Consider the following 24,772-nt stretch of genomic DNA (forward strand, 5'->3'; position numbering starts at 1 on the left):
TGGGAGTTTCAAATGAATGTGGTGAAAAAAAAAAATGCTTCCTTTATACACATATATAGTTGAAGTCTTCACAAATATATGTTTTCTTAAATATAATAATAACGTTGTTGTTAAATTTGATATAATAATTCATATACTAAGTTGATATAATATATTGATTATTTTGAATTATATGACAATATAGACAACTATTAAAATTGCATAACCTGAATCGTTTTAAATTGACAAAAATGCAAAATTGGTCCCCGTGGTTTGCAAAAAAATGTGGATATGATCCAAAAAGTTTCCGAATTGCACCATTGATCCAAAATCACAAACTTTCTGTGGATTTAGTCCTGAACAAATTAAAATGACTCTTTTACCCTTTTCATTTGTTTTTTCATTTTTTAAAATCAATTTTATTATTATTTTTAATTAAAAATTCAAAAACCCTCCCATCCCTCTCTCCTCAACTCTTATCAATCCCTCATTCATCATTCTTTCGTTTTTAGCAACGTCGAGTCGCCACCTTCTCGTCGGAGATGAAATCCACCAGTTCTCGTCGGAGCCGAAGATAAAATCTACCACTTCTCGTCGTTTCCGAAGATGAAATCCACCACGAAGAGGTAAGCCATAACACAACCATCATCGTTCATCCAAAGCAAAATATATCTTTACCAAAGGCACCACCTTCGACAACGATTTGGTTGTAACACCATTGGAAATCTAAATTCGTTTGTAGCCCCACCAGAAATCCAGATTTGATTGTAACACCGTCGATGATTTGGTCGTAACACCACCAGGGCCTCAAATGGATATTTAGTGAAATAAGTTATAATCAATTTTTGTATACATGTTTCATCTTCCCACAGAAGCATTTCGTCGAACAACTTGAGGGCAAATTTAGTCAAAGAAGTTGATTTTGTTGTTTCTTGACTCAAAACCTAAACAAGCACATACTAACGAAAATCTATCAGCAAAATCAAAAATATAAAACCCACCAATTGAAAATCACAAATTGAAAATCAAATCTCTCGGTTTGGACGATAACGAACAACTGATGTTCATCTTGTTCAATCGATTCATCCTAATCACACAAACATCAGTATGATTAGGGAGAAAGAGAGACAGAATAAGCGAAAACCTAGAGCTATCGGGGATTAGCCTACCACTCATTATCTTAATCTTCCTCACGTTCCTTCTGTCCAAAGTCGATCTCGCAATTACCTTTCTTCATTTCCATCTTCTTCATCTTTGAGGATCTAATTGCTTTGGTGTGTGCCTTGCCGGAAATCGGAGAAGATGAACAAAAAGGAATGTCCGTCGAGAAATAGAGAGATAACAATGTCTAGGTGTATGATTGGAGACGAGATGTGATGGATTTTAATTTTGTTTTAATATTTAATAAAAATAAAAACATAAATGAAAAACAAAAAAAAAATTATTTTAAGGGCATATTAGTATTTTCAAGTGGGTTTGGACCAAATACACATAAAATTAAGTTTGAGAGGGACCAAATCCACGGGAAGTTTGTGATTTTGGACCAGTGGTGCAAGTCGGAAACTTTTTGGACTTTATCCACAGTTTTTTGCAAACTATAGGGACCAAATTTGCAGTTTAGTCTTTTAAATTTATTTGTTTAACGTTTTAATTTCTATCATTATAATTATTTAAAACATCAAACATTGTTTTTTGTTTTTAAATGTAACAATATGATCATTTATATAGAGTTATTTTTACTATTTTTATGGTAAGTTATATTAAGCTATTTATTTGAAATTTTTTAATGATTATAAAAATATCTTTAGGAAATATTTTATTAAATTGAAATTACAATTTAGTTTTTGCATTTAGCACTACAATTTATTATTTTTAACTATTCAAAAAATATGTTTTGGGTTTTTTAAGTGGAACTGAAATTTATATTTAAGTTGACCATGTAATCTTATATTTAAATTAACAATTTAAGTATTTTATCCAAACTATTCAAAAATTGTAGCTTTAACTGATAATGATTAAATACAACAACCTATTAAATCTAATATATTAAATATAGTATGTTAAAAGTTAAAGGCATAACTTTATAAGTAGAAGTAAAAATATTATTTTAATATTGAAATTTAGTTTATTTATGATTACACTTTAAGTTTGATATTTATTTAACTTTATTAACCAACTTATAACTATTATTAGAATGAAATTGAAAAATCATAGGAGTTTCAAATGAATGTGATGAAATGAAAAATAGTTAAGAGTTCAGATTGATGTGGTTAAAGAAAAAATATTTCCTATAGTATGACAAGATGGAAAGGGTTAAGTGTAAAGTGGTAAGTTAATGAGGTTACGGGAGCTCTTTATTAGATCTATAGGGGTTAAGATGTAATTTGCATTAATATCAATATAGATTAGGGTTTTAAATGTATTTAGTTTACAGCTTCCGTTTCCTCTATCAGTGATCAACTGATCGATCATACGAAAATTACGGTTTGCTTACAAACACAAAATTCTTTGTTTTCTTGATATAGATTACTACCATTTATCATTAGCTATTCATCAAACGATTCAGTTGATTAGATTGTATATTTCCAGAAACGTTCTTTCTTACCTAAAATTCCCAGATCTGTTGGTTTACAAAAGAGATCAAATGGACACCAACAATGTGGAGAGAATGGAGAGTCAAAACCATCATTTAGAGTCACACGAACCAGGCGTCACCTTCCTAAGTTCATCCTTCAATGGAGTCAACATTTTATCTGGTTAATATACCTACAAAAGTTTTGTAACCTTTATGCATGATCTCATATTTCCTAACTAAAAAATGAATATTATCGTGGTTAATATACCTACAAAAGTTTTGTAACCTTTATGCATGATCTCATATTTCCCAACTAAAAAATGAATATTATCGTTTTCATTTTTCAGGTGTTGGAATATTGTCAGTAGCGTACGCACTCTCAAAAGGTGGGTGGTTAAGCCTAGTGTTACTACTCTTTATAGCTCATTTAAGTTTCTACACTGCATTACTTCTTCAAAGATGCATGGATTCGGACCCACTTATCAAAACCTACCCTAACATAGGCGGAAAGGCATTTGGGAGAATAGGGAGTGCGATTATCTCTGCCTTCATGTACCTAGAGCTTTACTTGGTGTCAGTTGAGTTTCTAATTTTGGAAGGTGACAATTTACATAAGTTATTTCCAAAAAAAAGTTTTGACATTTTTGGAAAGAAAGTTGGAGGGAAACAAGGGTTTATTTTGTTGACTGGTCTTGTTGTATTGCCTACAACTTGGTTAAGAAATTTAGGTGTTTTGGCATATGTTTCCGCTGGTGGGGTGATTGCAACTGTGATTCTGGTTGTGGCTGTATTGTGGGGTGGTGTATTTGATGGAATTGGATTCCATGAGAGAGGAGAACTCTGGAATTGGAATGGGTTGCCAACTGCGGTAAGCATGTTTATGTTTTGTTACTGTGGTCATGCTGTTTTTCCAACTCTATGCAATTCCATGAGGGATAAATCCCAATTCCCGAAGGTAAGTATATTTTTGTTTATATTACATCTTAATTAATCATCATTCTTAAATACTTAGAAAAGACAATATCAAGTACTAAGAAGACGAGCATTTTAAAATTTTGAATGTAGAAATTATTGCAGGTTCTACTTGTTTCCTTTAGCGTGAGCACTATAAGCTATGGATTGATGGCGATATTAGGCTACTTGATGTTCGGAGAACACATAGCATCACAAGTGACATTAAATCTTCCCACAAAAAATATAAGTTCAAAAATAGCAATATACACAACACTAATGATCCCCATAGCCAAATATGCCTTAATCATAGAACCAGTTGCCACATCAATAGAAGAAACACTTCCCTTTCGAGAAAGCAAGATGATGAGTTGTCTCATTCGGACATGTCTTGTGGTCAGCACAGCCTTCGTGGCATTGTTGGTCCCCTTTTTTGGCTATGTGATGGCGTTTATAGGCGCATTTTTGGGCATTTCCATGTCGATTTTGTTTCCATGTTTGTGTTATTGGAAGATTGTCATAGGGTTCAAGAGATTTGAGGTAGAAATGATGGTGATTTTGGTTATCTTGTGTGTTGGCATGTTTTTTGAAGTGGTGGGTACTTACACGGCTGTAACAAACATTATAAATGAGGTTCAAACTAAATGAATCGAACACTATATTCTTATTGTTATTCAAAATTGTAGGGATTTGTTAGGCAATGTACGTGACTCTTAGGCATTCAGAGTATCCGACTTCAAAAAATAGTATTGAGTTTTAAATTTGGAAAACAATAAATGTTAGAAACTAAATTCATTTTATAATGTCTACCAACAATACTCTCCTTGTCCTCTCTTTTAGAAAAAATAAAATTTTGTTTCCTTTCAGAAATTAAATGAGCTAGCTTCTGTTATAAAATTAATTACTTCTCGAATTCTTTGATATTTCCTCGTATTTGTGTGCTGCTGTTATTTACCCGTGATTGAATTGGAATCTTGATCTCCAATTCTCCATCACCTTGATTATCAACACTGCACTAGTTCAAATCCTTTATAGGATTCTATATAATTTATAAGGATGATTTTATTTGCTCAATATTGAGTTTCTGATTTTTCATAAAGTGGACATTTATTCATAGCGTAGTAGCCACATGATTAGAAATGTCTAATTCTTCGTATTTATTTGTTGTGTTTGATGTTTGATGTCAAATTGTATATATGTTAGATATGATCTACATCTCTATGTTTGCTTTGGTTAGTATGCATGGTACATCTTTGTTTCTATTTATGTGTGTTCTCGATCTTTATGTTTGATGTTAGATATGTTTGTACTTAAACGATGATTAACTCTTAGTCAATTGTTGTCTCAAAGTCCCAATATTAATGAAGAACAAGATGCTTGTAGATATAATTTTTTACTTTTGAAAATTTTCAACCATCTTTACCCTTAGTTTAACTTTCTTATAATTTTTTATTCACACGACTTCAATACTTCGATGGAGCTACAAAATGTGCCTCTATTATTTGCTAAGAGAATGAAACTCGTGTTTAGATTAAGCATTTCGACAAACACAAAGATGATAATAAAGATGCAAAGAACAATACAAAACACAAAGATTTATTGATAATCTTGAATGTATACTTTATGACATTAAGATTAGGGAAAATGACATAAATGTCCTACAAACTTTTAGGATTTATCCATTTATTCCCTAAAGTTTTTGTCGAGTTTTATGAGTCCCTAAACTAAGATATGACATGCTCTTTTAGTCCATGTCAACCTATAATAGCCGGTTCAGTGACTTTTTAGACAAAAAAAAACTCACATTGTGCCCCTATAAAGCCAAAAAAACAAGTTCGGGGATTAATTCGTAACAAATAATGATTTAGCGACCACATGTGCATGCGATCTTCATAAATCTTCCCATTGCTAATTTATTCTCTTAATCCTTCGAGCAAAAATCAAAAAGGTTTTCTATTTATTTTTTGGTACCAAATTTTGATATGGAGGATACGAGGAAGAATGAAATGCTCCGAAAGAACTAATAGCAAATGAGTTCGAGCTAATTGAAGCGAATCAACAAATACTTGGTAGTGCATTTATTGCAGAAATTTTATCGTTATCTTCAAACTTGTAAACATTGATAAATAAAGTTAAACTCAAGTGAAAAAGATTTGAGTTAGAAATTCATATGATGTGTCATTTATTGATTATTTAGAATTAAAAATCGCAATGATAGTCAAAAACTCAATCAAATTATGCTATGACTCCATCCTAAGTTTCTTAATCAATTGATCGTTATTACTGGATTATAAATCAATTTTTTAATACTTTCGATCTCCAATTGTGCCATTTCTCGATTATTTAGAAGAGACAAAATAGAAATAGTGGAGCAGTCGACACAACTTAATATTGCACTACTAATAGATATTGGAAAATAGAAATAGATGGAATAGAGCCAGATGAACCTTTTTTAGTTATAAAATATGAATTGATCCCCAAACTTATTTTTTTGAATTTATAGGGGCACAATGTGAGTTTTTTGGTCTAAAAGGTCATTGAACCGGCTATTACATGTTGACAGAGACTAAAAAGGCAGGTCATGACCTATTTAGGGATCCATAAAGCCCAACAAAAACTTTAGGGACTAAATGGGTAAATCCTAGAAAGTTTGTAGGGCATTTATATCATTTTACCTTAAGGTTACAATCAATATCGGGAGGCCCATATATAGTAACCGACTAACAGTTTTGACCTGAATTCTTCTAGGTTAGACTCATAGGTATATGACATCACCTACATAAGTTGGCCTATGGTTGTACTAGGTTGACTTGGTACCCAAGCTACTAAGTCAATATGAGACTCGAAATCCAGAAGAGATCATGAAGACTTAAGCAATGTAAAAACCGAATGTGAAATGCACTTTAATCCTTAGCTTTTATGCCAAGACTCCAACTCCACTTCTTAAACATCGATTGGAGCTCTAATAAACGAATCTTTACTTTGTGGCTGCACTCAAAACATTGTCTGTAAGTTCGCTCTTGAAGCCTCACCTATAAGGTACCTTTTAGCCTGTAACAACGTGAATTTTCAAACAATTTTTCATTTTTAAATCATACTATTAATCATCAAAAACAAAATCAAACACAATGTATCCAATGTTATAATAACAATCAAATCCCAGAATCTCAAACATAATCTCTATGAGTGTGTACGGATCATGTCGGCGCCTTCTCGCGATCCTCGCTAGTACCTGAAACACGTAACACAACAACTGTAAGCATAAATGCTTAGTGAGTTCCCCAAAATACCACATACAACACATACGCCTTTCCAGGCCATAACTCTGTGGGATCTTCCGATCCAAGTGTCTCAGGGGACTTTTGTCCCGAATCCCGGTAGACCTTCCGGTCCTACTCGTATCGACCTTCCGGTCCGTAACCTTCTGACCTTCCGGTCCATATCATCTTGACCTTCTGGTCCTTATCATACATAACATACATTGCACATACATATCACATAACCGCATATAGCACATACATCTCATAGCATACAAGACCTTCCGGTCACACATAGGTACCCTTCCAGGTACAGTATAGTGAGAAGACTCACCTCAATGAAGTCGGATAAACTCTCGTGCTCAACGTCCTAACCTAGCCTCCTCCTATCATTCAAATAACATTATCGATCGATACTCTCTCATAGTCTCATCTCTAAAGATTGGGTAGAAGGCCATTCTACCCCTCCCTGAACTCTCTTGAATCAATCTTGACCAGAACCCTAAGGTCAATGAAAGTCAACGATTAAACTTTGACCCGACTCGTTGAGTGCACATGGTCGACTCGGCGAGTCCATGCGGGTCCTCTGAATCCTTCTAGCCTCTCTTGGCTCGTCGAGTCATCCTTCCAGTCGACAGATTCCTCCTGTCACGAATCGTGGGGCAACGCCGACTCGACTCGTCGAGTCCACTTATGAACTTGGCGATTTGCTTCCATGATCATACTCAAATGACCTTCTGAGGTCAGATCTGCTTCTCTAATCCATAGATCTGACCCTCCCAAGCATAATAATCATGTAAAGGTCGAATCTTGGTACACATGCAACACACCCAAAGCTTCTTTTGGTGAAATAACCTCTAAAATGGCCTCCTAGGCTCATAACTCAAAAGGTATGGCATAAAGCAGAGTGGTAAGGACTCTCTGGACCTCTTAAGGTCTAGATCTATGAACCATTTTGCCTTGGGACCTCACATACTCCAAATTCAACTAAAAGAGGTATAAAGAAAACCCTAGATTCCACTAGAATCATTATAAACATGAGAATGGCACAGATTGTTGCCTCCAATAGCTTCCTCTGATCAAATAGAAGTGGATCCAAGCTCCTCAGCCCGCCTAGCTTGTTCTACCTCCTTCCTTCTGTTGGAATAGTGTCTAAGGCTGTAACTATATTAGACAAGTATTTGATCCGGTTGTGCATGGTCCTTTTGGGTTGCCTTCACCATAGCAACTTGATAGGATGATTTATTAAGAGAGAGTAAATATTATTAATATATTATGTGAATAATATAATGAATAATATATTTGTTATTTGATTAATATAAGTCATAGAATTAATTAGAATTAATTTGGTGACTTAAAGAGATTAATTAAATAAAGGGGTATAAACTGTCAATTGTTTGATAGTTAAGCTTTAGACTGTAAATCCATTAGGATATGCCTTGGACGAATTCTAAGAGCTTTAGGATAGCTAAAATCGTCCATATGCTTATCTATGGAATGGATTTGGATAGCCTTAAGAGAAGATTATCCAATTAGGGTTTAGGTTGTAACCCTTAAGGAGTCTACAAGTATAAATAGACCCCATGGCATAGGGAATTCGACACATCTCATAAAGTAAGAGAACTCTGGTCGAAATTCCTCCCCTCTCCTCTCTCCCAAATCATTCTTCTTGCTTTGGTGTTTGTAAGCCATCAGAGGAGTGACATTTGTGACTCTAGAAGCTCCAAGACCTCAAGATCAACAAGGAACTCAAAGGTATGATTCTAGATCTGTTTCAATGTTGTTATTTAACCTAATTAGTAATTGGAAGTCTTGGATTCAAAGCATGTTTATTAGAAAGCCTAGATCCGAGCATTAGGGTTTTGCATGCGCACATAGGAAAGTTCTTATGGCTAAAACCCATCAGTGGTATCAAAGCCTAGCTTGGTTTTCTTTAAATTGTTGCTTGATTAACTGAAACAAACCTGCAAAATTCGATTTTTTTGGTTTCTGAGTCACTGACTCGGCGAGTCCCAAGGTGGACTCGGCGAGTAGGCCTGACTCGGGGAGTCCCCTTGTGCACTCGGCGAGTCCAGGCGTCAGGAATGACCAGATTCGGGATTTCTTTGTGTTTATCTTATGGAAACTTACCTTAATCATTATAGATCAACCTAATTCCGATTTTATGATATATATGACTATTATCATGATCTAGAAAAAGATATTTATCAACTAATTAAATATTTAATTTCCTTATATGATAATTAATTAATTATTTAACTATTTTGGTAATTATCTTTCAAAGAAATCTTGAATAAATCAAATATAGATAATTAGGATATTAATTGTTAATTGGAATTATTTGTTATTTGATCCTCCATGTTTTAAATGATTAAAACCTACCCTCATGTTTTGAAATTTACTTTTGTGATTAAAAGTTTTAATTTAGACAACTTAAATTTCAAACCCTAGATTTTAAAAGTTTTAAAATACAACCCTATACTAATATGATATTACTAGAATAATATATATATATATATATATATATATATATATATATATATATATATATATATATATATATATATATATGTATAACTAAATGCTAGTCTTACCGTTAGTAGGCCTCATTCACGAAGCCGATCTATAAGGTGGGTATAAGGTTGCGGCCTATAAAATGGCGCTTAATGGGTGTACACTCACACCTACCGCTTGCTTGATTGGTGGAGGGTCGTTAGCCGAACAGGTAGGATAGGGCAACCTCATCCTCTCATTAAAAGTATAATAAGAAATACAAAGTAACTACACATAATTTTAAAATTTCCCAATCCTAGTTACTTTAGGAAAAGTGAATTGATGCAATCCCATGAAATTACACTTTGCACCTTGCTAAGATGTTAGTGGAGCGTGTGTGGTTTACCGGCACACTAATTGGTTCTAAGCGAAGGTGGCAAAGGGTGATTCATTGTTTACCATAGTTCGATGGAGCGTGTGTGGTTTACCGGCACATCGAATAGGTGATCGTTACAATGAAGGCACCATGTGAATTTGCATGGTAATTCACACCCGCTTTGTGATCCTCGGCATCCCAGTCACAAACAAGAGGGGCATATCGAGATTTAAACATGCCATTGAATAGTTTCAATGAATCTCATCCGAACCTAGGAATTCTCAAAAACACTTAGGACTAATAGTTTAAGTTTTGTGATGGAGAATTAGTGAATCATCATTCACTTACCTTCAATTTATTTGCATGTTAGATTACGGCATCCCTTTTCTAGTATGTAAATGTTATTGTTGGATCCTAGCCCTAATTTTCTTATTGGGTGATAATTAGGGATTCTTATTCTAATCTATCTTTGTCCTTTTCTAATTGTAGATGTCGAACGCAAACAACGCTGCTGCTAGTTCTTTCACGTTGATGAGCCTTTGCCAAAAGGTCACCTTCGATGGAACGAACTTTAGCGAATGGATAAGATACATTCGCACCATTGCTCGCTATGAGGACAAAGAGTATGTCCTTGATGAGAAGCTCGAGAAAATCAACACCGAAATCGCTACTCCAGCCGAAATCACCACCTTTGAAACTCATGAGCGAGATGCAACGAAGGTACATTGCATCATGATCGCCACCATGAACTCCGAATTCCAAAAGTCCTACGAGGACATGTACCCGTACGAGATGCACCAAGACTTATTGGAGAGGTACCACCAAAACGCGAGACAAGAGAGGTACGAGATTTTCACTAACATGATTTCCGCGAAGATGGGTCATGGAGAATCTCTTACCGTGCACTTGAAAAAGATGCAAAGGTATGTCGACCGCCTTCGCAAGTTAAATGTTGACTTCGGTGAGGATTTGGCGATCGACATGGTGCTTCACTCTTTGCCTCCGATGTACAATCAATTTAGGATGACCTACCACATGAACAAAGAAGAGGTCACCCTAAGCAAGCTCCAAGGTCTCTTGAGGGTTGCTGAGAGCAACTTCAAAGACAAGTCTGTTGCACCTACTCCCAATCCGCCCGCTGCTCCTGTCTTGGCTATTGGACAAGGGAAGGGAAAGAAGAGGAAAGCTTCATCGAAGAACTATCGCAAGGTGAAAGCCCGAGATGGTGCCTCTTCTAGTGGGACCAAAGTTGATCCCGCCAAGCCCTGCTCTAACCCGAAGGAGGCAGAGTGCCACCACTGCCACAAGATAGGACATTGGAAGAGAAGCTGCCCGGATTACCTGCAAGCAATCAAAGAAGGAAAGATCAAGCCATCTTTCGCAGGTATATATACAATCAAATCTAACGATTCTAATCATGCTATTTCTTGGGTTCTTGATACCGGTTGTGGTTATCACATTTGTTCTAATGTGCAGGGACTAAGAAGAAGTAGGGATGTGGAGCAAGGAAGGATCAATCTAATCATGGGGAACAGAAGATCGTCGCCTGTGACCAAGATTGGAGTGTATTCCTTAGTGCTTAGGAATAGTTTAGTTTTAGATTTGAACAATTGTTGCTATTCGCCATAAATATCAAGAAACATCATTTCATTTCATGGTTTATATAGACAAGGATTTAGATTTTCTTTTAATAATGAGAAAGGTTCTATTTTGGCTTATCTAAATGGTGTCTTTTACTTTGAAGCTATACCATGTAATGGAATATATGAAACCTTTATGATTGTTGATAACTTAGGAAATGATGTTTTGAATATTGATTCTTCCACTAGTATGGATAAAGCATCCTTGTGGCATTGTCGTCTTGGACATGTCAACAAGAAATGCATAGCCCAACTCCAAAATGATGGAGTGTTGGAGTCATTCGACCTTAGGGAAGATGACACATGCGAGTCTTGTTTGCTTGGAAAGATGACTAAGTCGCCCTTCACGAGTACATGTGAAAGGGGCGAGGGTCTATTGGACCTAATACATACCGATGTATGTGGACCGTTTAGATCAACCACGAAGGATGGGAACCGCTTCTATGTGACTGTTACCGATGACTATAGTAGATATGGGTATATCTACTTAATAAAGCAAAAGTCAGACACCTTTGAAAAGTTCAAAGAGTTCAAGAATGAAGTGGAGAATCAATTGGGCAGGAAAATCAAGATACTTCGATCCGATCGAGGAAGAGAGTACCTAAGTCTTGAATTCCACGATTATCTCAAGGAGTGTGGAATAGTTTCACAATTGACGCCTCCTAGGACACCGCAGTTGAATGGTGTGGCAGAAAGGCGTAATCGAACCTTATTAGATATGGTTCGCTCTATGATGAGTCGTGCTTCGCTACCAATCTCTTTTTGGGGGTATGCCTTAGAGACTGCCGCCCATATCCTTAACCGAGTCCCTACTAAAAAGGTTGCCAAAACACCTCACGAGATATGGACGGGGAAAGCTCCCTCGTTGGCACATATCAAGGTTTGGGGTTGCGAGGCTTTCGTAAGACGAGATACTCACGACAAGCTTGAACCTCGAAGTGAGCGATGTATTTTCATCGGCTACCCGCAGACATCCTTTGGATATCTCTTCTATAGACCGAAGGACAATGTTATCTTCGTTGCGAGAAGAGGAGTTTTCCGAGAGCGAGAACTCATAAGCCAAGGAGACAGTGGGAGGCAAATCGAACTTGAAGAGATTCAAGAGTCGATAGATGAAGGAACCTTTACCGCTGGCGTTCAACCCGAGGAGGAAACTCCGGTTGAACCGATTGACGAATCCTTACCTCTTAGACGTTCCGATAGAGTTAGAGTTCATCCCCAGTTTTATGGCTTTCATATTACTACCGAAGGGGACACGTATATTAGTGATGGTACACTAGTAAATCTTGATGAACCTAATAGCTATAAGGAAGCCATGGCAGGCTCGGAGTCTGTAAAGTGGAAAGAGGCAATGGATAGCGAGATCCAATCCATGTATGATAACCAAGTTTGGAATTTGGTTGATTACGTGCCCGGACGTAAGACCGTTGGGTGCAAATGGATCTTCAAGAAGAAGACCGACGTGGATGGGAACGTACACACATATAAAGCGCGATTGGTCGCGAAGGGCTTTACTCAAACTCCCAGAGTTGACTATGATGAGACCTTCTCACCAGTTGCGAAGATTAAATCTATTAGAGTGATGCTAGCAATTGCCGCATTTCATGATTATGAGATTTGGCAAATGGATGTCAAGACCGCTTTCCTTAACGGAAAGTTGGCTGAGGATGTTTACATGGCTCAGCCAGAGGGGTTTGTGGATCCGAAGCATCCGGATAGAGTGTGTAAGCTTGATAAGTCCATTTATGGACTTAAGCAAGCGTCTCGCAGATGGAATCTTTGCTTCGACGAGAAAGTCAAAGAGTTTGGATTTATACGAAGCGAAGACGAATCTTGTGTATATGTCAAAGCCAGTGGGAGTATAGTAAGCTTCCTCGTTCTATATGTCGATGACATATTACTCATAGGAAACAACATCCCGACTCTGCAAGAGGTTAAGTCCTGGCTCGGGAAGTGCTTCGCTATGAAGGACCTCGGATAGGCTTCTTACATTTTGGGAATAAGGATAGTAAGAGAAAGAAGTAAGAAACTAATTGGACTTAGTCAGAATACTTACTTAGAGAAAGTACTAAAACGTTTTAGTATGGAAAACTCAAAGAAGGGAGAACTACCGATACAAAGTAATGCCAAATTGAGTAAGACTCAAAGTCCGAGTACCGAAGCTGAGATAGCAGAAATGAGCCGAGTACCATACGCTTCCGCAGTTGGCTCAATCATGTACGCTTTGACTTGTACTCACCCTGATGTAGCCTTCGCTTTGAGCATGGTTAGCAGATATCAAGGGAATCCTGGCAAAGCACATTGGATTACGGTGAAGAATATCCTTAAGTACCTTCGGAGGACGAAGGAATGGTTCTTAGTCCTCGGAGGGAGTGATGACTTGAAGGTGCGAGGGTATAGTGACGCCAGCTTTCAGACCGACAGGGACAACTACCGTTCACAGTCGGGCTGGGTCTTTACCCTAAATGGAGGAGCAGTGACATGGAAGAGTTCCAAGCAAGAAACCGTAGCTGATTCAACGTGAGAATCAGAGTACATTGCAGCGAGCGAAGCATCGAAGGAGGAAATATGGCTAAAGAACTTCATCGGTGATCTTGGAGTCGTACCTGCCATAAAGGAGCCCATGGAGATTTTCTGTGATAACGAAGGAGCGGTTGCCTTAACCAAGGAACCGAGCGATCATGGTAGATCAAGACATATCGACAGAAAGTATCACTTCATTAGACATCGTGTAGAAGAAGGACAACTCGTAGTGAAGAGGATATCATCAGAAGATAACCCAGCAGATCCGCTTACGAAGGGACTGAGTAGGGTTAAGCACTTGCAGCATGCTAGGAGCATTGGGCTGAAGGATGATATTAGCATAGATTAGATAGTATTAGAAACGTGTAATAGATAAATGTAATTGACATTTGATGATTAAATAAAGGAGTTTTATTTATGAGTAATGTTACTATCTTATGTTAATTGTTTAGCTATTGTTTCACTTTGCATGTTTTGACTTCCAGAATAATTGAGTTTATTAGGAATAATCGAATTATTCAAATGGTCCACAATCGTTCATATGTTGGAAGTAGATATGAAAGAAGATTGTCATGAATTGGTGTGTAGAATGTCTAAATGGTGTTAGACATAGCAAAGGATTGTTGCAACGTTCATGAGTGCTTATGAACTAGTTTTGAGCATTGGAATAAACCCGCGCTTGCTGGAATGACCTTATGGAATACGATATAAAAGGTGATCGCATGACGATAATATCATATAGTCTTAAAACCTAGATATATGGTTTATTATTTGTTAATTGATTGTACATTGATAATACGAAAATGCATCAGTAACTTGGTGTTATAAAACGTATTGTTGTGTATAGTTGGTAAATGAATAAGTAAATGCATATAAGTCGAAGTTTATCTGTAACTTTTCTCTAAGAAGGTAAAAGCGATATCTCGGCCGCTCGATGATTTGATTTGACTCATGTGCCGGGCCCGGTCAGAACTGAATTGATGTGTTCGATTAAGTTCTATGTCAAATAAATCAGATATCGAGAAACCTAAATGCGTGACTAACCATTCCATAGGATTGTCAGCATGATATCCAACAGAGGACTGTACGTTCCCTTATCTAAAGGACAAGATTGATTAGATCAGAGTTGACAGCGTCTTTGAGAGCTATGATTGCAAACCGAATTGTACTTATGAATATAGTTACTAGACTTATCCAAGTGGGAAACTGTTGGAATAGTGTCTAAGGCTGTAACTATATTAGACAAGTATTTGATCCGGTTGTGCATGGTCCTTTTGGGTTGCCTTCACCATAGCAACTTGATAGGATGATTTATTAAGAGAGAGTAAATATTATTAATATATTATGTGAATAATATAATGAATAATATATTTGTTATTTGATTAATATAAGTCATAGAATTAATTAGAATTAATTTGGTGACTTAAAGAGATTAATTAAATAAAGGGGTATAAACTGTCAATTGTTTGATAGTTAAGCTTTAGACTGTAAATCCATTAGGATATGCCTTGGACGAATTCTAAGAGCTTTAGGATAGCTAAAATCGTCCATATGCTTATCTATGGAATGGATTTGGATAGCCTTAAGAGAAGATTATCCAATTAGGGTTTAGGTTGTAACCCTTAAGGAGTCTACAAGTATAAATAGACCCCATGGCATAGGGAATTCGACACATCTCATAAAGTAAGAGAACTCTGGTCGAAATTCCTCCCCCTCCTCTCTCCCAAATCATTCTTCTTGCTTTGGTGTTTGTAAGCCATCAGAGGAGTGACATTTGTGACTCTAGAAGCTCCAAGACCTCAAGATCAACAAGGAACTCAAAGGTATGATTCTAGATCTGTTTCAATGTTGTTATTTAACCTAATTAGTAATTGGAAGTCTTGGATTCAAAGCATGTTTATTAGAAAGCCTAGATCCGAGCATTAGGGTTTTGCATGCACACATAGGAAAGTTCTTATGGCTAAAACCCATCACCTTCTTGCTAAAACACACAAGAAATGGTGAATTAGCCTTCCTCTTGCACCACAACGATCTCTCTGCTCTCTAGGGTTTCTCAGGGGTGAAGTGGCCGCAAATGGAGGCTAAAAGGCCTTTAAATAGGGCACAAACCCCGAGAATTAGGGTTTCAATCCACAGTGCGGACTCGTCAAGTCCCCACTTTCTAACTCGTCGAGTCCGTTCATTAATCCAGTCAGCACACGCGATCCTACTCGATGAGTCCACGCCTCAACTCGTCGATTCCCTCTCTTTTACTCAAAAGAATAAATGATCAAACATAATACCTGGAAATCCGGATGTTACAATTCTCCCCCACTAGAATCAGACTTCGCCCTCGAAGTATTTCTCCACAAACAACTCTGGATGTTGCTCCCGCATCTCCAACTCCGGCTCCCAAGTCAGCTCGGACCCTCTCCGATGTTGCCACTGGACCTGAACCAGGGACACCTCTTTGTTCCTCAAAACCTTGATCTTCCGATCCCGGATCGCGATTGGCCTCTCAACATAATTTAGGCTCGCATCCACCTGAATATCATCCATCGGCACCACCGTCGACTCGTCGGCTATACACTTCCTCAACTGAGACACGTGGAAGGTATCATGAATCTGGCTCAACTCCGCAGGTAGCTCTAACCGATACGCTACCCTGCCCACCCTCGCGATTACCCTGAACGGACCAATGTACCGGGGCCCCAGCTTGCCCCTCTTCCTAAGTCGGATCACTCCTTTCCTAGGATATACCTTCAGGAGTACGAAGTATCCCACCTGGAACTTAAGCTCGGATCGTCGCCTACCCGCATAACTCTTCTGGCGACTCTGAGCTATCAACAACCTCTGCCTGACCTGTTGTATCTGCTATGTCGTCTGAAGCACTATCTCAGTGCTGCCCATCACGCGCTGCCCTACCTCTCCCCAGCAAATGGGAGTCCGACATCTCCTCCCGTACAACAACTCAAAGGGAGGCATACAATTGATGGGTTTTGGTCATAAGACATCCTATGTGCTCATACAAACCCTAATGCTTGGATCTAGGTTTCTCTATTGTACATGCTTTGAATCCAAGACTATAAACCCTAATTCTAGCATATGGAAATCAATATTAACATATAATTAGGTTTAAGATATTACCTTGATTGTTATGTAGCAATAACAATCCCAATTCCTCCTTGAATTGACTTTGGAAGGCTTAGAGTCACAAGTGTCACTCCTCTAATGGTTCACAAACACCATAAGCAAGAGGAAGAAGAGGAGAGTGGATGGAGGCTACCAAAACTCGTGTGAAACCCTAGAGAAGAAGTTCCCCCCGTTTTTGAGCCTTAAGGGTTCTATTTATAGTGAGGCTATTAGGGTTATCTAACAAGGAAACCCTAATTTGGTTGCTTAAGCCCTAAGCAACCCATAGACTCCTTTAATCAAGCCCTTGGACGATTTCCTTATGGGCTTCCCATAAGAATTCGTCCACCTCTTGATTTAAGACAATCCATGGCCCAAATTGCAATTATCTTATAATTACAATTCCAGTCCCTTAAGTTTAATTAATCTCTTTTAGTCACAAAACTAATTACCGATTAATTATTGACTAATATTAATTAAACAATATGATTTCTCCTTTAATATATCATTCCCATAATATATTAATAAATCATATTTAATCCTTTCTCTCCATAATTCATCCTATCAAGTTGCTTTGGTGAAGGCAACCCAAAAGGACCATGCACCATCGGGTCAAGTACATACCAAAATAGTTATGGACTTAGACACTAATCCAACAGTCTCCCCCTTGGATAAGTCTAATAACTATTTTGTGTATGACTTCAGATCCTGATCTGCAATCGTAGCTTTCCAAAGCCGTTGTCAACTCTGATCATATCAGATACGCGTGTCCTTAGATAAGGGATCATATATTCCTCCATTCTAGATATCATATGAGAAATGATTTCAAATCATTCTCTTTGTACTATATCTCGATTCCGGTTTATGACGACTAACTAATTGAACAAATCAAATTAGCCCTAGCCCGGCCGAGCATTTACGTTTGTCATCACAAAATCATCGAGGGGCCCAAAGATATCGCTTTTATCCTACTTTGGATAAAAGGAACGGATAAACTTTGATACAATGCTTGCTTGCACTTACTAACCGAATCGCACACAATAATATGTTTTATAACACCAAGTTACTAGTGTGTTTACATATTATCAATGTGCAACCGATTTGCAAGATACAACTCACACATCTCGGTTTCAAGAATATAAGATGTTATCGTCTCACCAATCACTCGTGATACAATTCATGGAGCGATCCAAGTGAGCGTGGGTTTAATCCAATGCTCAAATCACATTCATAAGCACTCATGAACGTTGCAGCAAACATTTGCTTATGTCTAATACTCTTTTAGACAATCCACACACCAATTCACGACAGCCTTCATTCATATCTACTTCCAACATATGAATGACTGTGGCCCGTTCGAAAAATTCGATTATTCTTAATAAATTCAATTATTCTGGAAGTCAAAACATGCAAATGTGAAACACAAGAATAATACTAATCCCATATGGCCTCAAACCTTTGAGTATAAATAAAACTCCTTTTATTTATCACCATATTGATTACTCATTATTTGTCGTTTCGGGTAATTAACTTCTTACTTGAATCACAACACTTGTCTCATGCTCCTAGCATGCACACAATGTTTACCTATGGTTCTTACTTTGTGAAATAGATCACATTGAACACATTTCCAATCATTCTAATTTCACAACTCCAAATCCTTTTTCCATAAGTGAAAGAATATCAAATACTTGCCACTTATAGAATATGCTAGATTCTAACACTTTATGCAATGATCCTTTCGTAATATCATTGCACCAAGGTCACAAAGACTATTGCCAATGATATTACAAAGTCTTGTATCAGCGATTGTTACAAGACAATTCCTTAGATATGATGTCTCTCACTCAAAGTACATTCCTTTGAACATCCTTTTGCATAAAAGTTTCTAATCTAGTCATAGATTTCTCAATATTCAATTCCCAATATGGACACACTTCCATATGTTCCGTATGACAATTCATTCTTAATAGAATATTATCTATTCGTAATGATGTCGATATGGTCCATCCAATATGGAAACATTTCCATATTTTCCAATACTATACTTCCAACTACTCACAAGCGACCAATCCTCGTCGAACTTTGGATTGTCCTTTGATAGTTGTTTAATTATTTTAGTCAAAACCAATTCTAGTCCCTTTACCCTCTAAATGTGCTCGACATTTGGAAAATTTTAGAATGGTCAAACATTAAAGCATTTGCAATCGATCCTATACCCGAAGCGTATGGGATACGACGCATAATATTTTATTTGCTATGTTCTGAAAATTCGAATTGTGAGGAGGAATGTCGTAATCACAATCGAAATTTTAAGAACACACTATGTACCTTTGAATAAATTTATTAACATTTCTCAACCTAAGCCTTTAGATTTGAAATGAAGCATAATATTCTCTCCCTTAATTATAGCAAAACAACTTTACAACACTTACGACTTTGCAAGGTATAACTCTTGTTTTCTATAATTAATATTGCCAACTTGCAATACGTGCCTTAATAATCATACAATCATAACATTTATGCTCCCACTATCATGATGATTATTATAAAACATAACACTTATGCTCCCACTAGCTTCGACATGTATTCATAAACATCTTAACTTTCAAAAAAACAATACTTATTGAATTTTTTAAGTTCATGTTTCTAATACTTAGTGCTTTGATAATCTTTTATCAAGTCTTCTTGAACTTATACACCTTTGTCTTCGATAGTGCACATGTGTGTGTAAACAATTGCCAAACCTCACAATTCAAATTATGGAAAGGGATACCGTAACCATAATCGAATTCGAGAATGCAATTTTACAATCACTATCTTCTTAAAATCTCTCTTAGTGAAAGCATTTCCTCACAATCATTTTCATGAAGGAGGAAATCTTATGACACTTAGATTTAAACGGTGTATGTGTTCCTATCCATGTGAATTTGTCAAAACTAAAGTTTACGACAAATTCAAACTCATATGGACCGAACTTTCTTAATCTTGATTTCTTGCCTTATGGTAGCACAGCTACCCACCATGTCTTCCAATTAGTTAAGCAGCTCACCCTTTCCTATCAATGTATCTTTCATTGATTAAGGTGCTTTGCCTCTTATGCGTTCAAAATGAGAACTCATAGAACTCATATGCATAATTAACTTAATTGGATTGGCACAGAAACAAAATAATGTCAACACGATAGGTTGTAAACCTCAACTCGTGTGCTAGTGATGATTGATAAGGTCTATTTGATTTGTTCTTGAAACCTTGCAAGACCATTAAGACTCCCACTTACTCCTTGACATATAAGATTCTCTTTTCAAAACATTTCTTGACAAACAAATATTCAAGAGTTAGTGTTGTTTTATCAAAACACTTCATAAATTGGTCCTAGTTGGTCTTTGTCTTATCCAAGACATCACAACTTTCCACATTTGATGAATGTTATAAACCTTCTTAATACTTTTCCACTCAATGTCACAATCTTAACTCTAAGACTTGTTTTGGAACGAAGTATGATTGACTTCTTGATTTAACCATTTCTTCAATTCTTGATTCCTCTTCTTAAACATACAATTGTACTAAGACTCACTTAGAGGATCAATTGAGATATGGTTCTTAATCATTAAGACCTATCATAAAGCATAAAAGCTACTCTCCCTTTCTTCTTAGAATGGAGAAACTTTTATCTTTTTGCCTACTTGATTCTTCTTGTTCGTTCTGCTATTACACTTAATCTTGTAAGTATAATCATATTTACTAAACCTTTAGTAAATCATGACGAATATCATTGTTACTCTTATGGTGGACTTGATCAACATGCAACTTTGTATGCTCGATATCCTAGTCCTTCACTTGACACTTTGTCAATGAATTAGTCTAATTTCCAAATGTGAAATTTCTCATTCATCGTGCAACCAAGTTGCATGATTCCAAGTTTCTGTCCAATTGAAACTTGGGCGATGAGAAACTCTCCCTATTTGGTAAATTCTTGACTTTCCATATATAACATAATAAGAACCAAATCCATTATTGCTAATATTCAAACATCAATTTTTCATATATGCCATTGCAAGGATAAATAAATAATATAAAATCAAAATTTATTTTATTGAGGAAAAATTTGTCCTTACAATGCAATTCATTGAAAAACTATGCTAATACATCTTTCTTAGCAATCTAATTCTAACTTTAAGTAGTAGCTCAAGAATCTAATCTTTGAGAAATGCAATCGAAATCCATTCCTTCACGGTTAGATTCTGCTCACTTCTTCCATCAATTGTGATCTTATCACATTATGTATTAAGAATCTAGAATAGAAGCTTAAAAAAGTTAGTTAATGGATTTTACCTATATTAGAGCCATACGTTTCGACTCTCCCATCTCTTAGATCTCTTAGGTAAATGGGGCAGCTTCGTCTCCAATGCCCTTTCTCTTGGCAATAAAAACAAATTGACTCTTTTGGAACATGAAATGGAACTACTTCAGACATTGCCTTTCTCTTAGGATCAACCTTTTTCGATCATAGCATGTCTTTCGTTGCCATTGTCTATATCCATAGAGGTCTTGAAGACAGATTCACCAATCAACTTTGCTTTTCTATTGCGCCAAACTATTGCTGATTCAGCAGCAATAAGCATATAGGTGAGATCTATAAGGGTCACGTCGCGGTTCATCATATAGTACTCTCTTATGAACTCACTATATGAGTTAGGAAGTGACTGAAGAACCTAATCAACAGCCATTTCCTCACAGACAACGGATCCTAACATTCTTAACCTATCAATGTGTGACTTCATCCCTAGGACGTGTGCACACACCGACTTTCCATCTTTATGTTTACTTGCCAAAAGGGCTTGAGTGATCTTGAACTTTTCAAGCCTTCGAACTTGTGGGTTAGGGAGAATAATTGGAGGAGGAGGAGGAAGTGAAGCATGATCTCTTGTTCCTCGATCGAATCGTGGAATATCATCTTCATGTGGAATGCTTGTTCCATGGGATTTGGGAAGACCATAGTTGTCAAACTTTGACATCTACAATACGGGAGAAAAACGAATTCAAGTTAGTTGATAGATTGAGTCCTTAGCAAATCACCCAAATGAGATACTAAGGCTAGGACCCAACACAATATTCTACAACTCGGGAGAGGGATGTCGTAACCCTAATTGCAGAACATTTGAAGGTAAGTGAATGACGATTCACTAATTTCCACCATGAAAAACGAAAAAGAAATTTAAGTTTTAAATCTATGAAAACTCCTAGACCCTTTGAGATTCATTGAACTTTCAATGACATGTTTAAATCTCGATATGCCCCTCTTGTTTATGACTGGGATGCCGAGGATTACAAAGCGGGTGTGAATAACCATGCAAACTTACATGGTGCCCTCACATGTTACAGTCACCTATTCGATGTGCCGGTAAACCACACACGCTCCACCGAACTATGACAAACATTGAGTCACCCTTTGCTACCTTTGCTTAGAACCATTTAGTGTGCCGGTAAACCACACACGCTCCACTAACGTCTTCGCAAGGGCACAAAGTGTAATTTCATGGAATTGCATCAATTCACTTTTGCCTAAGTAACTAAGATTGGGAATTTTATGAAAACATTTAGTTACTTTTATACTTCATTATACTTATAATGGAAGGTTTCGTCCTATCCTACCTGTTCGGCTAACGACCCTCCAATAGTCAAGAGTGCGGTGGGTAAGAGTGGATACCCATTCAATCGTCATTTTATAGGCAATTTCCTTAAACACCCCTTATAGACCAGCTTCGTGAATGAGGCCTACTAACGGTAAGACTGACTTTAACAATTATACCTTTAATTCAATTAAATTGTAAACCAAAAATTTATGGATTTATTAAGCCTCTTTTAATTATACACCTTAATTAATTAATAAAATCATAAGGGTGAGATTTGAACATTTTCAAAACTATACTAGAGTTTTAGAATTTAACATTCCTAATTAAACTTTTAATCAACTTTTAAATTCCAAAACTTGAGGGAAAGTTTTGAAACATTTCAACACATTGGGGTTTAGAATTTAAATATACATCAAAATTAAACTATTAATCAAAATTTAAATTCCAAAACTTGAGGGCAAGTTTTTTTGAAACCTTTTTCAAAACATTAGGGTTTTAACTATTTAAATTTCAAAACAACAAAACTTTTGGGTTCAAATTTAAACTATAAAACCTAAAGGGCAAAATATGAAACTTTTCATAACAACAAGGATCAAATAAAAAATATTTCAAATTAACATTTAATCACATAATTATCCATATTTGATTTACTTAATGATTTCTTGCAAAACAATTTATCAATTTAGTCAAAATAATTAATCAATTATCACATAAGGAAACAATTATCTTATTAATTGATAAATATCTTCAATTAGATCAAAAATATAGTCATATATATATCAAAAAATCGGATTTATATTGATCTAATATGATAAGGTAACTATCCATAAGCAAAAACAACAAGAAATCGCGAAATACCCTCCTTCTGACGAGTTGACTCGTCGAGTCAGGCTTGGACTCGTCGAGTCTGCATGGACTCGGCGATTCCAGCCTCCAGAAACCCAAAAAACGAATTTTCCAGTTATACAATGCATCAATACAATTGAAACCAAGCTAGGCTCTGATACCACTGATGGGTTTTGGTCATAAGACATCCTATGTGCTCATACAAACCCTAATGCTTGGATCTAGGTTTCTCTATTGTACATGCTTTGAATCCAAGACTATAAACCCTAATTCTAGCATATGGAAATCAATATTAACATATAATTAGGTTTAAGATATTACCTTGATTGTTATGTAGCAATAACAATCCCAATTCCTCCTTAAATTGACTTTGGAAGGCTTAGAGTCACAAGTGTCACTCCTCTAATGGTTCACAAACACCATAAGCAAGAGGATGAAGAGGAGAGTGGATGGAGGCTACCAAAACTCGTGTGAAACCCTAGAAAAGAAGTTCCCCCCGTTTTTGAGCCTTAAGGGTTGTATTTATAGTGAGGCTATTAGGGTTATCTAACAAGGAAACCCTAATTTGGTTGCTTAAGCCCTAAGCAACCCATAGACTCCTTTAATCAAGCCCTTGGACGATTTCCTTATGGGCTTCCCATAAGAATTCGTCCACCTCTTGATTTAAGACAATCCATGGCCCAAATTGCAATTATCTTATAATTACAATTCCAGTCCCTTAAGTTTAATTAATTTCTTTTAGTCACAAAACTAATTACCAATTAATTATTGACTAATATTAATTAAACAATATGATTTCTCCTTTAATATATCATTCCCATAATATATTAATAAATCATATTTAATCCTTTCTCTCCATAATTCATCCTATCAAGTTGCTTTGGTGAAGGCAACCCAAAAGGACCATGCACCATCGGGTCAAGTACATACCAAAATAGTTATGGACTTAGACACTAATCCAACAACAATTACTCGAATGGTGGCTGTTGTTATAAGAAAACTCAGCCAACGGCAGATACGTGTCCCAACTTCACCTGAAGTCCAACACACATGCTCGGAGCATGTCCTCGTGCGTCAGAATCGTCTGCTCACTCTGTCCGTCCGTCTGTGAGTGGTAAGTGTGACAACCCGATATTTCAACTCTTTGTAACGACCAAAATGGGTCAAGTATTGTAACCACTTCTGAATAATAAAAAGTTACCTTCATAATAACATGTATAAATAAGTTCTACTTAATTTCCTTCTATGATTAAATGTCTTTGAAACATAATCGTACGTGAAAAGAACGCCCAAATCCGACTTCATATAGCGAAGATGTGATTTTTTCCAAGTTCGGCTTAGCAACAGACAGCTAAAAACTCGAATCGGAGATCGAGCGACTTTTG

At 36.5% G+C, this 24,772-nt stretch overlaps 1 protein-coding gene across 1 annotated transcript; it reads left to right on the plus strand.

Annotated features, from left to right (window-relative positions):
- The first annotated feature begins 2,623 nt into the window (after positions 1-2,623).
- LOC111879044 (amino acid transporter AVT1I) lies at positions 2,624-4,164 on the plus strand. Its single transcript, XM_023875520.2, has 3 exons — positions 2,624-2,735; positions 2,902-3,509; positions 3,632-4,164. The coding sequence occupies exons 1-3, from the start codon at positions 2,624-2,626 to the stop codon at positions 4,151-4,153; spliced, it is 1,242 nt and encodes a 413-aa protein (XP_023731288.1). The 3' UTR covers positions 4,154-4,164.
- The last annotated feature ends 20,608 nt before the right edge of the window (positions 4,165-24,772 follow it).

The sequence above is a fragment of the Lactuca sativa genome, chromosome 3 (genome assembly GCF_002870075.4).
Source record: "Lactuca sativa cultivar Salinas chromosome 3, Lsat_Salinas_v11, whole genome shotgun sequence".
NCBI lineage: Eukaryota > Viridiplantae > Streptophyta > Magnoliopsida > Asterales > Asteraceae > Lactuca > Lactuca sativa.